Genomic DNA, 16,776 nt, shown 5'->3' on the forward strand with positions numbered 1-16,776 from the left:
ACAAGCAGGGGAACTGGTGAAGGAATAAATGTGTGCTTCATATGATGGGTGTATGCAAACGTGTTGATGGAGCACAAAGTTTTGTATTAAAAATAGCTATAGGAGCTATTCATAGTAAGCTACTAGTTGGGAGTTGGGACCAGGGATAAGACTAGGGGCGAGGCAGAAGATAAAGAATTATTATGGCAGTGTGTGGACTGACTTTAAAATACATAATGCGTTTTACCTATTGATTTAATATGGCTTTTAATTTTATTTTATTTGCCCATCTATTTGTAACCTAGTTCCCTCACGTCCCATTACTTTGTTGATTTTATGGCATTAGAATTCTTTTATGTTAACTCTTTTCTTCTTGTACTTGAGTTTTTCGGTCATCTGTGTTTTTATACGGATTAAGTATTTTGCAAATCAACATTCACATCTTATTTGTCATTTTATTTTTGAATTCAGAGGGCAATTTAACTTGTTAAAGTGATGAAACTTATTGCTTAAGCCTTAAAAAGAACTTTTATCCATCATAATTGTTGTTATTGAAGATAACCTTCTAATAATGTGATGGATTAGATTAACCTTTCATCATATCAATTTTCTAGGTTCTACATACACACTATATTCCTGGTTAATGAGGTCCATTTAGTGTAGACAATATTATATTCCTTCCAGACTCAGGCTATTGCATAAAGTACTCTGCTTACCGAGGTTAAGAGGCTGGGGGTTAAGGGAAGAGTGGTTCAGAATACCCAAGCGCATTAATGTTAATATTGTTTACGCTCGACACTTACCAAGATGTCAAGTTAGATTACTTATGCAGAGAGTTAACAAAACTTTGAGGTTAATATTCCTCACTAGAAAAGACTTTGAAAACTGCACTTTATTGAAGTAGTCAAAGTTTTATATTCCCAAATGTTACAATCCTATAATATTATATGGAGTTAAATAACACAAACAATGGTGTGGTGGAAATTCCACTGGCAGGTCAATCAAATATTTTGCACAGTAATTCATACTAGCAAATACATTTCATAGTGCTGTGTAACAGATGGTCATGTTACTAATGATGAGAAGCTGGGCTGAAGTTTAGGCGATGCGTTGTAATCAGGTAGTAGGGATTTAAAACACTATTATACATTTAAAAAATATATTTACCGTCTCTGTTGTAACCTCTCTTCCTCAGGTACCTTAAAGATGAATCTCCTTTTACTTCTGGTTCGAAGCATTTGCTTTTTACTGTTATCGGACGTTTCTGGCACAGTAAGAACAGCACCTTCTATAACGAAACATTCAACAATATCAGTTGCTGAACAAAGGTGGCTTTGAGCTATAAATTTCATGATGTTTAGAAATGTTTAGAAATTTGATACATTAGTTATTCTAAAACACATTGTACAAACAAACTGTTCTGCTTACGGAAAAGACACTATAGATAGGGAACGGTTACTTACACAATTGAGTTCTCTCTATGACGGGCAGTTTTTATGCACCTACACACGTTAATCTGCTCTAGAAGAAGCAACCAAGACATCCTTAATGTGGCACTGAATACTGAGAATCCTCCAAGAATCCTTTCCCAACGGTTCCTTACCCTTTCTGCATATAGTGGCAGAATATTTGGAGCCAGCCGTAGCATTCTAAATTGGCCTAGGTTACTGCTTTTCCAGTCCTTCCCCTAAGTCACATCAGTTAGCACAGTGCAAGAGGAAGAAAATGTGAAGAGCTACCAGAGCCCAATTGGCAATACCTGCATTACTACATCAGTACCTAGAAGCTCCTACTGTTCCAGAGGTGGCTGCAGCAGCTGTGCTCAAGATTTCGAGGGTCAGCATATAAAGGGGTTGGAGCATATAGCTTACTGAGCCCAACAAGTAGTACCCATCTAGACATTAACACATCAGGGATAAAACACGGCTTCTCCTTCCAATCACTATCTTGCGCAGCTCCAGGTGGTACATTTGTAGGTAGCAGCGTAATTTCACCAATTTTTTTCCCAAAAAAAGGGAAACCCTTGTAAAACTGAAGATGTACCAATCATGCCCACAACATCACCTGGCATGAGCCCCACATTAAGGTACCTGACTTAGGCACTGTTTCTGTTTAGCCATTACACTCTGATGACCTAGAACAACTAATTCTACAGCACAGTGGGAGGCCAAAAAAGATGATTTAAGAAGACTTCATATGTGGAGAACCACCATTAAAAGTATGTTAACCTCCCTGGGCATCGGCCTTGCAGGTAGCGGTTGGGGGACTGAAATATCTGGGAGTCTTCCTGTCCGAGTCCGCTGCCATAGCATGGGAGCGCAACGTGTTGCCGGTGTGGGAGAAGGTCCAGGCAGACATCAAGACGTGGTCCCGGATGCCTCTCACCATCTTTGGTAGGTCTGCGATCTTCAAAATGGTCGCACTCCAGCGCCTATTATACCAATTGCAGAATCACCCACAGGCGGGTCAACTCAGTGTTGGGCCGCTTCCTGTGGGCTCGAGGCGCCGCCAGGGTGGCGTTACGGACATGTTTCCTGTCCACGTATTGTGGGGGTCTGGCCATATCGGATCTCTTGTCCTATTATCAGGCCTCCCACCTCTTGGTTCTTAATGAATGGTGGTATGGAGATAGAGGAGACCCTGCATACGCCCTCGAGCGCTCGTTGATGGGAGACACCACGCTGCACACGCTACTGTACTCGGCCAGGCAACGGAGGGGGCTACCACGTGCCACTCAGGTGGTCTTCATGATTTGGCGTCAAGTACTGCGTCGCATGGGCTGGTGGGGTAGACTGACAGCGGAGACCCCATTGTGGAAGAACGGACAGCTCCCCGCTTTGTCCTCGCTGACAGGGTTTGGTGGCTGGGATTCAATTGGAATCTCTTCACTTGGACACGTTCTGACCGGGGTCACTCTCAAGTCCTTCCAGGACCTTAGCACAGAATTCCATATGCCCAAGTCCCAGTTTTTCAAGTATTTACAATTTCGCCACGCGCTTGCACCTAGCTTGATTGGCTTGGAACAGCTACCAGAGTTTAGTCCAGTAGAAGCAAAGATTTTCATGGGGGACCTTGGGGACAAAAAGGTGTCCCGAATCTATCAAACGCTAGTCACTCATTGCTCCTCTTCTTTACTCCAGTTGAAAGAAACCTGGGAAAAGGATGTTGGCCCCTTGGACGAGGACGACTGGAGGGAGGCTTTGGAGTCCCCACGTGGGGCCGCGATTGCAGTGCGACTCCGCTTAATCCAGTTTAAATATCTGCACAGGGCATACTATACCCGGGAGAGATTGTGGAAGGCGGGTCTGATTGCGTCCCCGGAGTGCCTGCGCTGTGGGACTGACAGAGGAACGCTGTTGCATACGGTGTGGTCTTGTGTTGGTCTGACCCGATTCTGGAATGGGGTTTGGAGCTGTTTGTCTGAGGTGTTGGGATGGGATCTCCCCCGCACTCCCCGGCTGGGACTTCTGCATGTTTTGGAGAGTGTGGGTGGGAACATCTACAAGCGTCATCTTATGCTGTTGGGTCTGGTGGTAGCTAAGCGGGACCTGGCGAGGGCATGGAAGGGTGAGCGGGATCCTCCACTGGGTTCCTGGAAGGCAGGCCTCGACTACTTCATGGGGTTGGAGCGACCTGTGTTTGAGGCCAGAGGATGCCCCCGGAAACATTATAAGATCTGGAAACGGTGGGCGGATTACAGGGGTTTGACCCTAGAGCCTCCAGCAGCCCCGGACGATGGGTTACCCACGATGGAGGACCTCCAGGCCTAGGGTGGCACTCGACGACTGTTGTAATATATTCAAATGCTGGGGCTTATTGTGATCTTGTGCATCGGGTTAGGGTGGGATAAGGGGTGGGTAGTTGGGACGTTGGGTAGTTGGGGTAGTGGGGGGGGGATGGGAGGGGTATTCCCTTCAAATGATTAGGTTTGTAAGAATATCGAGACGTGTCTTGCCATTTGACAGTACCCTCCTGATTGTGGAGAACTGTATTTATGCTTTGCCTAATCAATCAATAAAATCAGTTGTGAAAAAAAAAGTATGTTAACCTGCCCTGAACAATGACAACGTTGTGGATTTACTCACTTTAATCAAATGACTAGCAAAGTCCAACTAACAGGGAGCATCTGAACACCACATTAACAAGGCAACTAGGTTCAGTCAGACTGTATAATTACCCCAGCGTTTGTATAAGAATCTTGTTTGCGCTATATAAAACTTTATAAATAAAGTGTGTATAGAAGAAGATCTCCCCCCCCTTCTCCATATGTAGGAAAGTAGGATCTGCTTTCATGGTTATCCCCACTTTGTGCTGGAATTAGTATTTTTTTTGACTAGTCTGACTGGGATCCTGCTAATCGGGATCCCAGTCACTGTGTTTCCTCCCTAAATTTGTCATGGTAAGTACTTCTGTACCTCCACAATTGGCTACTGGTATACCCCTATAAGTCCCTAGTATATGGTACAAAGGTACCCAAGGCATAGGTACACAAGGGGTCTCCCATGGGCTGCAGCATGTATTATGCCACCCATAGGAGACCACTCAAACTGTGATTACAGGCCTGCCATTGCAGCCTATGTAAGATGGTGCTAGCACCACTTACGACAGATATACGTTTCCTTGTATCTGAATTTACTACACTTAAAACCTAAAAGTTACCCCTAAGGCAGGCCTTTCAATCCTGAAGGCAGGGTGGTAGGTTATGTGTGAGGGTACCCCTGAAGGAGCAGGACACCTCTACAAATCCAGAGGCAATTCTCCAGGCTTTTTAAGTACGGTCAGCCATTTTGATACCTATAGTGGCCATCCGTGTTACGGGATGGCTAACTATATAGAGGCTGTGCCGAACCTGGGCATGTTTGGTATCAAATGTTTTGGAATCATACCCCAACACCGTTACCAGTGTTGGAGGTATGATACCATGCACCGGGGGCTCCTCCGGGAGGCCTCAGTACTCCTGGTAACTGCCTTTCAGGGTCTGTTAGCAAACTAGTGCTGCTGCTGACCACATACACGACTCTGCCCCCTGCTGCTGAACTGAGCTTAAGCAGGGGAAGGTATAAAAATAGATTTCCCGTCACAGGGAGGTGTGGCCACCTCCCACACAAGACTTAGTGTATTGGGCTGGGGTGGGGGTTCTTGCAAGATCCACCAGACTGCTTTGAAGGGCACATTTAGTGCCCTTCTTGCATACTCCGGTTTGAACCAGATCAGCTGCAACTCTGTTGTGAAAGTGGTCAAAGGACATGGGAGTATCCTAGCCTCGGTCCAGCTCCTCCTTTTCTTAGGGTATAAAAGGGCTTAACTGTGGGTGGGTCCTCAGATTAGTCACCAGAGTAGAGGTCAGAAGGGTACAGAAAAAGGCAGAATAAGGTTCAGCAAAGAGCAGCAAGAGGAAAAATAAAGGTGAGAAACTAGCATTAAGAGTCAGAATAAAGGGCAGAAAGAGGTGTATAAAAAGGTCAGTATGGAGCATAAAGAAGCAGAATAAAGCTCAGAAACGAGCAGGAAGATGCAAAATAGAGGTCAGCAACGAGCATCAAGAGACAGAATAAAGGTGAGAATCTACCATAAAGAGGCAGAATAAAGGTCAGAAGAGGGCAGAAAGAGGCAAAATAAAGGTCAGAAACGAGCAGGAAGAGTCAAAATAGAGGTCAGAAACGAGGAGCAAGAGGCAGAATAAAGGTTAGGAGGGAGCAGAAAGGGGAAAATAATGAGCAGAACAATCAGAAGGAGGCAACATAGAGGGCAGGAGTGAGCAGAGAAGAGGCAGAAAACTGAGTCGAAAAATTAGCAGAAAATGAGCAGAGGAGGCACAAAACAAAGGTAACAGAGGGTAGTGTACTGCAGGCAAGCTGATCAGGAGGACCGTCACAGCGGAAGCTGGCAAAGGACCTGCTCCTGTGCACCCCTCTAGTTATTTTTATCACGCACCCACTGACAGACCCACTCAGACTCACACAGACCCACTCAATCACTCAGATCCACGGACACTTATGCATCCACTCACACACACTCAAGACACTCACGCACCCACTCTCAGATCCATTCAAACACTCATGCACAGACCCACTGAGAAACCCCCACACACACACACACTCAAGACCCACTCAGAGACACTCACTGATCCACTCAGAGACTCTTGCACTCTCTCCCAGACCCACTCAGACACATTGTAGTGTTTCCGTTTAGATGTCCGTATATAGGTTTTCCCCATAGATATCCTTATATAGGCACAATTCGCATTGCCCTTATATAGGCACAAGATCCCAGCACTCCAAATATGGCATGGTCACCTTCATCCGTCCACCCCATCGTCACAATGAGTTCTTAGAAACCAGACCCTTAAGCCATTGGGACTTTCCCTAGCCTAGGATTATTGATTGCGCCAAGAACTCATCTTTTATGCATGAACTACTATCCCTTAGGGGTTAATTCATGACACCTTCCTCTGTGCGACTTTACCTCAATGCTAACATTCCTAAGCACCGTACAGGTATAAATAGTCCTTCCCTTACCATGGCAAACCACGGCACAGCTAGATTTGACTGCACGGCTCTCCACGGCAAGTTGGGAAGAGACCGTATCCCCCCCATCACACATTGAGCAGACGCTGTCATCCCTGCTCGCAGCGAATCCAGCTTCCAGTGTTCTGACTCCCTTTGTGGGGTGTTAAGAGTTTGAGACCCGGAAAGAGATTCCCACCTCTCTCATTCTAAGGTATGGAACGGACTAGAACCTAGAATACTATAGAATACAGCACCTACTTCGTTCCTTGTACTACACTTAGGTTAGGTACACTGGGGTAGAACTATTTAGAAGCATCAGACTAGTATCCACATTTTAGCCTGTGTTATTTATGTATATGAATATGTGTCGTAGCTGAAAGACAATGCTATTGCAGTATTATTTCTTCTTACTGCTTACGCTGTACGTATTATATCTTGCATACTGTTTTGCGATTGTAACAGCTCATATCTCTTACATGAGAAACAAGACTGTTCAATAAATCCTTTTCTTGAAATACCCGTCTATCTATTTCTGTGTAATTCTGACGAAACTAAGCATGCACGATTGACTGAGTGAAACGGTTATCTATTGTTTTCACGATTGAGACATTTTCCGATTCTAAAGGGAAACAAAGTTGTCATGTTTTGCGATTGCCAGAAACTACTCCCTTTTTGTTTAGTCAAGGAGTTTCTAGTGGCCTCTGAGTTAGTTGGCATACAAAGTAATTAAGTTTAATGTACTCGATAGGGGCATACTGACCTCAGTCCAATGCCAAAACTATAGTGTATATTATTCCACTGTGCAGACCCTATTAGGGAAATAGGAACTACACTACATGGCGCCCAACGGTTTGGTAAGGCACTAATTTAACCCTAGGTACTGAAATAACTTGGTCGTGCTTTTTTTAGGACCCCTACTCTTAATACTCCATAAGACGACTGGAGTGGGTGGGGTTAATATCCGCCAAAGCTGAGTAGGACGAAAATCCAATGTATTAGCTGTTTGGTTTGTTCAACTTTGAAGGATACAGTGTTTCCTTGAAGCTTGTTCTACATTTTTCAAAAACAATGTCTAATTTCGGGGATAATGCCGAGGCTGCTATAGTCGACGAAGCATTACATCTCGCTGTAAATACTACCGGTTTTAATGAAACCGATGAGGATGTTATAAACACCCCTCCAAATTTAAGGAGATCCATCACTCTAAAATATGGCCTAACACCAAGAGGTGGTGGAGCAGTTTTCGTGATAGAGGAACATGAATCTTTTCAGGCAGAGGTATTCTATTTATGGATAGTATTCCCAGAATCAAATACAGTAACAAAAGTGTTTCACTTGCACAAAGAAGATGAACCACCTGAGGAATATATTCCTTTCGAGGATGTTGAAATTCCACTCACATACCAGGAGCATAATCTCTGGTTTAAAGGCGCCCTAAAACATTACAATGACTTTACCAGGCTCGGTCCACTAGGTAGACCAGGAGCAACATGGCCGATATTAGCCAACTACACACCTCATCCTGACATCGAAGAGATGTCAAATGAGGAGTTACTTACTCAACTTAAAGAGTTAACAAAAATTTACGGACAATTGGTCCAATATGTCATGCGGACTTTCACAGTGCAACCACCATTAACCATTCCAAATCAAACCCCTCACCAGCGGAATACACAAAAAATGACTCCACAGACTTTACATGCAGTCATGGGTAAAATGCCCACAAAACGTGAACTAATTCCATTCTGGATAGCTCAAAAAATTACTCAAATCGAAGCAGTATTTCTTAATACTAGCCCTTATGAGAAACACAGAATTCTAACAATCTGTTTACCAATGGGGATCACACCACATCTGGAAGACTGCACCACTTGGGGCACGGTCTTTGCTGCCATCCATACTAAAACACATGGTGTTCCGTCTATTGCGGTAATACCTGATGTCCTGAAACAAATTCAAAATGAACATGGGGCAGAGCCTGCTCTGGATTTAGGTAGGAAAACACTGAAAAACTTCGACCAGGTCTCAACCATAATATTATCTAATATTAAAAGGGAGGCAGCATCAGTGGTGATCCGCCAACCCTTAAGGGAATTTGATGTAACAGAATATCAATAAGAACTACCCAGAATAATAGAAAAATCCTATGAAGAATTAGACAGACAGTTTGGGTGGGAAACCAGTTAAACCACAACTGTCTGAAGGTCCTGAGAAGAACTCTATTAAACAAAATCCTACATCTTCTAAAAAGAAGTGGTAAAATAACAAACATTCAAACGAGAAACGTTCTCAATCCCGAGCAAGGTCTCCTCAAAAGGAGCACTCTGAAAGGAGGTATAACCTCAGAAATAGGGATAATTAAAAAAAAACTGACAGGTATCAGGATACTGATATACATTCCTCTCGTACCTTTAAGATATCATCAGACATCTGAAAGAAGAGGACGGTCTCATCCCAAAGAGGAACATGTGAAGTCCAGAGACGATCAACGCGTTCAGAAAAATAAATCAAAACCTCAATTCACCAAGAAGAAGGTTGCAGGTCTGAAGATCAGACATGCCGAGAATTCTGAGAACACAACTCAAGAAAGGAGAATGGGCTGAGACAATGCTGGACAGTGCAGCAGAAGTAACAACAGTTCGCCAGAACCTGAAGGAACTTCTGGAGATAGTGGACTTGAATGAGTACATCACAGTTGAGACTGTAGACACCAGAGTTAGTTCTCCACAAAAGTTATATGAAAGAACACTCCGAATGGAGGGAGACATACCAAGAAAAATGAAAGCACTTTTTTGGGAAAAACTATCAAGGGGTTGTGATATACTTCTAGCAGAACAGGACTGACCACCGGAATTTGTCAGGGAAAGCCCACATGTCGAAGACATCATTATGCCAGCCTTCTCCAACTATATTCCAATTTACTTTAAGTATACTTATGCCAAGAAATGGGCAGTTGCCCAGACCCCAGCATTATATAACAAGCACTGGCATAGCCAATAGGTCCCGCATTTGGGACCTTAGAAGTGTTTAGTTATCAAGCACAATATCCTTGGTGCAACAACATAAAGTGTTGCATGGCTAAACACTTATAAGGTCCCAAAGGCGAGACCTATTGGCTATGCCAATGCTTGTTTTATTTAGTCATTGCACAGCAAATTACACAAAGGCATTAGAAACGGACAATGGGCTAGCTTTAGTCATCAGAGTACTTTATAACACAGTTTCACAATCTCTTACTGATACCAATGTTTAAAAATCTGAGAGTCAACTTTTAACACTTTGTTGGAACTTAAGCATACGCAAAGTTGAGCGCTAATGTTGGCCACTTTTACACACATGCAGCTTGCTATCTATGCAAGTAAACGCTTTAGCATCCTACATAGGAGTAGTACGTGTTATACACATGGTTTTACAGTTTAGTCCAGGGGTTGTCCATCTGTAACAGCATGAGATCTTATGTGCCAGCAGAGGTAGTAAGCGCTATATAAATGCAATGACAGTATTTATTACGTTTGGGACGCATTAGTTAGTCTGATAATGCGCTGAATGGCTAATCACTTATAAGGTCCCAAAGACAAGACCTATTGGCTATGCCAACGCGGGTCAAATTTATGGCATGTTAAAAAAGATAAAATACTAAAAGGTGGGCGACGCCAGGGGGAGAAAAGTCAATATACTGGAAGGAAAAAAATAAACAAAAAAATATATAGAGATTGGTGTAAAAAAAAAAAAAAAGGGGTGGGGGACCGATTGCATGGTTCGTTCCGTTCGTGGCAGCTTGTCTGAGACAAACTCATCAGAAGTTGTCAGGCACGCAAAATAATAGAAAGTAAAATTATTTAAATTAGGTCAGTATTAACTTTAGCAACACACTCCTAGAGAAAATGATATTCCATTGGGTTTTCATACTGCCGCAGGTATCCTGAGCCACCGATCCTCACACAAACAAACCCTACAAAAACTCGCAAAATGCACTGAAAAACACAATTCACCCATGCAGCACGTCAAGCCCACTGCCCACAGGACCCGCGCCAGGCTCATGATAGTGTAGTGCAGGGAAGTCGCAGTCCGATACCCCAAATACCAGCCTCGCTCAAATGCTTACCTTTCTCTTAGTTGCCGGGTCTTGTGAAATCATCTGACCGGCCGAGATCATGTGGTGCTTGATTCAGAGCAGCCAATAACCGAGAAAAGAACGTGTTGCTATTTGGAGTTTAAATACTTTTGCTTAGTTGCCGTCCACGCTCAGCGTTAACAACAAATGAAGAACGCGCTGCCAGAGAAGCACTACAAAGCACGCAGCGATAGAAGCGATGAGGGAGGAGGCATGTTAAAAAAGATAAAATACTAAAAGGTGGGCAACGCCAGGGGGAGTAAAGTCCATATATTCGAAGGAAATTTTTTTAAGAGATAGGTATAAATGGTGGCTCTGCCTGCAGAGCCTCATTCGAGAGCAGACAGAGGCTGCACAGTTATCTGTTACTGCTCGTTATTTTGGGAATTTGTATTCATAGCACTTCATACACCTGGCACTGTAATCAATTTTCGTACACAAATAAGCCTCAATGAGGATTTTGCGTGTGATGGCTATGAATACCGATGTGAAAAGACTGCAGCTTTTTCAGTTAAAGTACTTCATGGTCAGCATGCAGCGAAAAGACGTGTAACAATCTAGGGAACACTACAAAGAATTCCAATTATTAGTTAAGGAGAAATTCAGAGCTTTTAGCCATTTACTCCTACCACCATAGAAGGTTCTAAGCAATGGTTCATGAGGATGGATTCCTGGAACCATTTATTAGCTGTACTATTTGAAGAGAAACACAGCTTAATGTCAATTGTTAGTTACACATGTCAGCTAATACATCTTCATTACCTCTAAGCAGAAGTGTGAAGCAAGACATGAACGCCTCTGTCGCTCACGCAGGAAACCACAACAAGTGTTCCACACAGGCAACACTGCAGATGCAACATCCGTTCAACCAAGTAATCCCACACGGTTTAATGTGTTACCCGCCTGACAATGCGCTTTGGTGCGGCCAAGATCATGTGGTGCTTGATTCAGAGCAGCCAATAACTGAGAACAGAACGCGTTGCTATTGGGAGTTAAAATACTTCTGCCTTGTTGCCGTCCGCGCTCAGCGTTAACAACAAATGAAGAACGCGCTGCCAGAGAAGCACTACAAAGCACGCAGCGATAGAAGAGATGAGGGAGGAGGCGATCGCTGTTCAGTAGTGACTTGAGGGTGAGTCCCGAGAGATTTACTTTCAGTATGAGGAAGTGAAGCGCACCCGACCACAGGCTAGAATTGAGGCGAAGTAACGACAAGCGTGCGCGCCTCACGCTCAAAGTTTTAAAAAAAAGCTGCAAGACGCGCTCTGTGGTGGGGGAGGGGCGTTGACGCGAGGTGTGCGCGCTTGGCCGAGCGAGAGGAAAGCCATAAGGCGCCTCTGCTCGTGCACGTAACCGCACACTGTATGCCACACAAAGCTGGGTAGCACTTTTAAAACTCACTCCTGAATGTCTCGCAGAGCAGCGCATGCGCTGGCTCAGACGAGACCTTAAAATAACGTAGGATGGGATGAGGGCTCACCTCACTACAAAATAGTTTTAAAAAAATCAACCTACTGCACAAAGGCAGTACCCAATTAAACAAGAAGCTAAAAAACAGGTCAGGGAGATCTTATCAATTTGAATACTAAGGGGTGATTGAAACATGCACATTCTCAATGAACAATCCTTTGTTTCCTGTTTCCAAACCAGACAACACATATCGTCTAGCTTTGGATTACAGACACTTGAACACTTGTTCTAAAACATTTGCAGTGCAAAATGCACATAGTACAGCATTAATGAATAACATTGTGCGTAAGAAATATAAAACCATATTAGACATTTCAAACGGTTTCATTTGTCAAAACATAGCACCTCAAAGTAGGTACTTAACAGCTTTCACAATAATGGGAACCCAGGGTCAATTTTGTCGACTCCCTCAAGGGTTCAAGAACAGCCCGGGGCTATTCTCAGCAAGAGCAACAGAGTTACTACAAATTTATGATGACGAGGCATTGTCATATGTCGATAATATCTATCTTACATACGATGACCTGGATAGGCACTTGAACAGGGTGAATAACATTATACTGGGCTTCGCCTCTGAGGGCTATAAATTCAACTTTAAAAAATCCAGAATTGCCCATCTCAATGTCCTTTTCTTAGGATATGAGCTTTCAAGTGAAGGTAAAAGCCTGTAGTTTACTTTTTAGAAAAGAGTGTACTGCTCCAACCTCCAATAACGCTGACAAACTTACAGTCGATTCTAGGTTTCCTAAATTTTGGAAGAACTTATATTCTGAATTACGCAGAAAGGATTAAACCTCTCTACGAATTAATCAAACCTGAACTCTCAATCAAAAATTGGACACAAGGGGGCGTGGTCTAACCGGCAATGTGGTAGGACGTGTCACCTGGGAGCTCCCTGCGCCAACCACCATTTTAAGCTATTTTCAGCGGAGCCAGGTGGTAGCCACAGACCTGTGCATCCCGGTGAGCCGTGGGGGCTCTTCCTTTACAGTCTGCAGCAAAGGCAGGGACCGACAGCGCGAGGACGGCAAAGGCCCTCGGGTGGGAGTTGCCATCTTGCAGAGCCTGCCCGGAGCCCGGTCCGGCTGCCTGCTGTCCCCGGAGGGGTGGCTGAATCTGGAGGCTCGTTCCCCCGCTGGCGGTGTGCGGGCTGGGGGACTCCTGCGGTGAGACTGACCGGTGGGCTTGTTGTTCCTGGTCACCGGACCCCTGTGATTTCCAGAGCCGAGGGGCCCGTGAGTCACCATCTTGTGTGCCCCGTGAGGGGGCTCGCCCTGCTGCCCGCTGGCCCCCGGGGGGTCCCTTATCCCTGCGGCGTTGGTGATCGTGGTGAGCCTGGAGACTGCTGACGGCAGAGGCAGGACTGCTGCTGCCGAGGCCCTGGTGTGACCCCTGGTGCTGGCGAGGCCCCCATGGCCGGTGGAGAGGCCCCATGCGTGACGGCTCTGTGGGGGTCCAACGGCCCCTCCGCCCTGCCTGGGGGAATTCGAGGTGAGGAGAGCAGGTGGAGGTGGGGGCCAGCGTCGGGGCCTGCGCTAGGTGTCCTTCGGCACCGGCGGTCCTGCAGGCCGCCATTTTGTACAGCCGCTGCCTACTGGTGAGTTGTGGTGTGGCCCGCCCCCCCCTGCGGCGGCGAAGAGGCCGGCGGCCGTGACGGGCCTGCTGCTGCTGGGCGAGACATCTGGTGTTGGCGGGGCCCCCCTGGCCTGTGGAGCGGCCTTGTGAGGGGCGGGAGGCCCCCCTCTGCCCCGCCTGGGCGTCCATGAAGCAAGAAGCGTCAGTGGAGGTGAGGGCTCACATTGGCGCCTGAGACTGGTGATCCGGGGGCCCCTGACACAGCCGGAGGGTCGGCGGCGGTGCACCACCCCGGGGGAACGAACAGCAGAGCCCATGACAGAGAGGCCCAGGTGGGTGGCGATGTGGTGACCGCCGCTCCCCCAGCCTGCGGGCCTGCCGCCCTTGACTCTTGTGTATCCCGCACGCCCCCCCTCCTGCCTGCGACGGGATTGGGAGGCCTTTTCCCCGGTCCCCCTTAGCCTGGGGAACTTGAAGCCCATCTGTATAGTACCGGGCGCGATCTACCTACGGTGGGGCCCCCATCTTGTCTGCACCCTCGAGAGGTACCTGCTACAGCGACTCCGCTGCGGGACCCCCTGGCGACTCGTGATTGGGTTGACTGGAGCTCTGGAATACGGCGCTCCAGAGAGGGGCTCGAGAGGACTCTTTGCCACAACTTGGATATCGCCTTCAGCAGCCCCGACTCAGCCCTCGAGGCGCTGGTGGGCCAGGCGGGTCACGTCGACCCTGGCCATGACGCGCTCCAAAGGGGGCAAGACTGAAGCGACAGCGCCCCCCCAGAGACAACTCGGTGGTGGCAAAGCGGGGGCAGCGGCACCGGTGGCGGAGGCACCACGGACCTCGGGGGATGCGGCCCCGGTGACACAGGCGTTCATGACATCCTTTATGTCGGAGCTTAAAATGGAGATTGGCTCCCTGCGTTCTGAGGTCCACACTTGTGTGCGGGAGTTGCGCCGGGAGGTCACGGACTTGGGAGACCGTGTGGACAGTCTGGAGAAGACAGTCGATGCCCGCACTGAGGACCAAGAGCTCCTGTGGCAACGCCTGGAGGCTCTGGTGGAGCAAAACATAGAGCTGCAGGTCAAGCAGGAAGAGCTAGAGAATAGGAGCCGCCGGAACAACCTCTGCATCCGCGGAGTGCCTCTCGGAGAGGAAGGGAAGGACATCTTGACCTATGTTGCGCAGCTCCTCCATGAGGTCTGGGGTGACGACGAAGCCTCACCACCGGTCCTAGATCGCGCCCATCGGGTCTCCGGGCCGCCGGGGTGCCCAGGACTCCTTCCGGATATCCTGACGAGGGTCCATTTCTTCAAGAGAAGGAGGCCATCTTGCGCGCAGCAAGCCGGACCTTACCTATAGGGGCCATAAAATTAAAATTTTCCAAGACCTGGCACCCAACACCCTCCAGCGGCGGCGAGCCTTCAAGCTGGTGACAGAAAAGCTGCGGGAAATGGGCATCGCCTACCAATGGGGCCACCCCTTTGCCCTTATCTTCCAGTGGGAGACCAAGTGGAAAGTCGTGAGGAAATTCGTTGAGGAGGCACAGCTCCTGCAACCACCGACATCGCCGCCGGCGAGCCCACGGAGGCAGGAGCATATCCCAGCCAAACCAACCTGGACCACGGTCCAACGGCACCGACGCTCACCTCACGGGGATGAGCAGACTGCCTCCCAGTCTAAGCAGGACATTATTGCTCACATCAAGTCCCTGGAGGGAGACCGAGATGAGGCTACATCCCGCCAGCCAACCCCATGACCTTGCAGGAGAACGTTCATAACAACTCACAGCCCACATCTCCATGGAGCAGGCGCTCTACCCCCTTGGCCTCAAGGTGTAACTGCGGATGACTGCCCAACCCGGTTTCGCACCCCGGCTCCTTTCTTTCGGGTGGGCGACGCTGGGGCTCCTCCCCACGATGACCTCGAGGCCGATTACGCCCCTACTCCTGGTGATCCCTGAGGGAGTGACATCCCTGGGCTTATCCGAACCCTCGGGTGTAGGAAGCCCGATGGCGGGACCAGATGAACCTGGCCCTGTTGGCCACTGTTGGATCGTAAATGTTCCCTCTTGTCTCTCTCTCTTTTCCGCCTCTCATTGCTTCCCTTTCTTTTCTCTCCTCTCTTCTCCACCTGTGAGGGGTGGGGGCCTGTGCAGCGATAGCGCTTGGCCCGGGATGCGCTGGCGAGCAGTGTTTGTAATGGTAAGCGTCTGCGAGGCGGGGGTGGAGGGGCGCATGCGGCTCCTACTAGGACTCCACTCTGACTGCACCCTTACTGGCCGGGAAAGCATATGCAAATCTGTCTGAACAGTTCATCCATATCGCATTGCCCTTGGACAACAGGTGTGGAAACCTGGCGGTGAAGGTTGGGCATTTTGCATTTTCTTGTGTGCCAAACAGGTCTATGCCTGGATGACCCCTCTTGTGAAAGAATGGTTGTAGAACTTACAGATGTAGTTCCCATTCGTGAATCTGTTGTGTCTGTCGACTTAACAGATCGGCTATCTGATTGTGAACTCCTGGAAGGTGTTCTGCCAACAGATATATCTTTTGTGGAATGGCCCATCCCCAAATGTTTTGGGCGAGTTGGGACAGTTGCAGGGAATGTGTGCCTTATTGTTTCTGTATGTAGTACATGGCTGTCATGTTGTCCGTCCGGATTAAGACAGCCTTGTTCTGTATGTGTACTAGGAAGGACTTTAGTGCCATGAAAATCGCTAGCAACTCTAGGTGATTGATGTAAAGCACCGTTTGTTGAGCAGTTCATCTTCCCTGAGTTGTGTGGTGGAGCAGATGTGCTCCCCATCCTGTCAGGGATGCGTCTGTTGTCAGTACTTTGAGAATTCAGTCTACCGCAGCTAAACTTGCTTTGGGCTGGCAGAGGCAGTCCTTGTCCTCCAGGGCCCTCGCAGAACTACACTGGCTTCCGGTGGGACAGAGAATTAAGTTCAAGTCCCTCTGTCTCGTGTTTAAAGCGCTGCATGGGATGGGCCCGGTCATGTTACAGAGGAAATTCGAGTGGTATGTTCCTGCCAGAACCCTTCGTTCCGCCTCAGCTAGATTGGTTAAGGTAGCTAGGTTTAGGAAAGTCAGAACTGGTGGCAGAACTTTTACGGTTGCTGCGGCC

At 47.5% G+C, this 16,776-nt stretch overlaps 1 protein-coding gene across 1 annotated transcript in view; it reads right to left on the bottom strand.

Moving 5' to 3' along the window:
• The window catches only part of CDC42BPB (CDC42 binding protein kinase beta), a 900,025-nt gene that overhangs the window by 108,218 nt on the left and 775,031 nt on the right, over nt 1–16,776 (bottom strand). The window contains exon 33 of the mRNA XM_086937841.1: nt 1,147–1,267. Within this exon, the coding sequence (XP_086793967.1) occupies nt 1,147–1,267 (121 nt within the window). The remainder of the gene's footprint in view (nt 1–1,146; nt 1,268–16,776) is intronic.

The sequence above is a fragment of the Lissotriton vulgaris genome, chromosome 9, assembly GCF_964263255.1.
Source record: "Lissotriton vulgaris chromosome 9, aLisVul1.2, whole genome shotgun sequence".
Lineage (NCBI taxonomy): Eukaryota > Metazoa > Chordata > Amphibia > Caudata > Salamandridae > Lissotriton > Lissotriton vulgaris.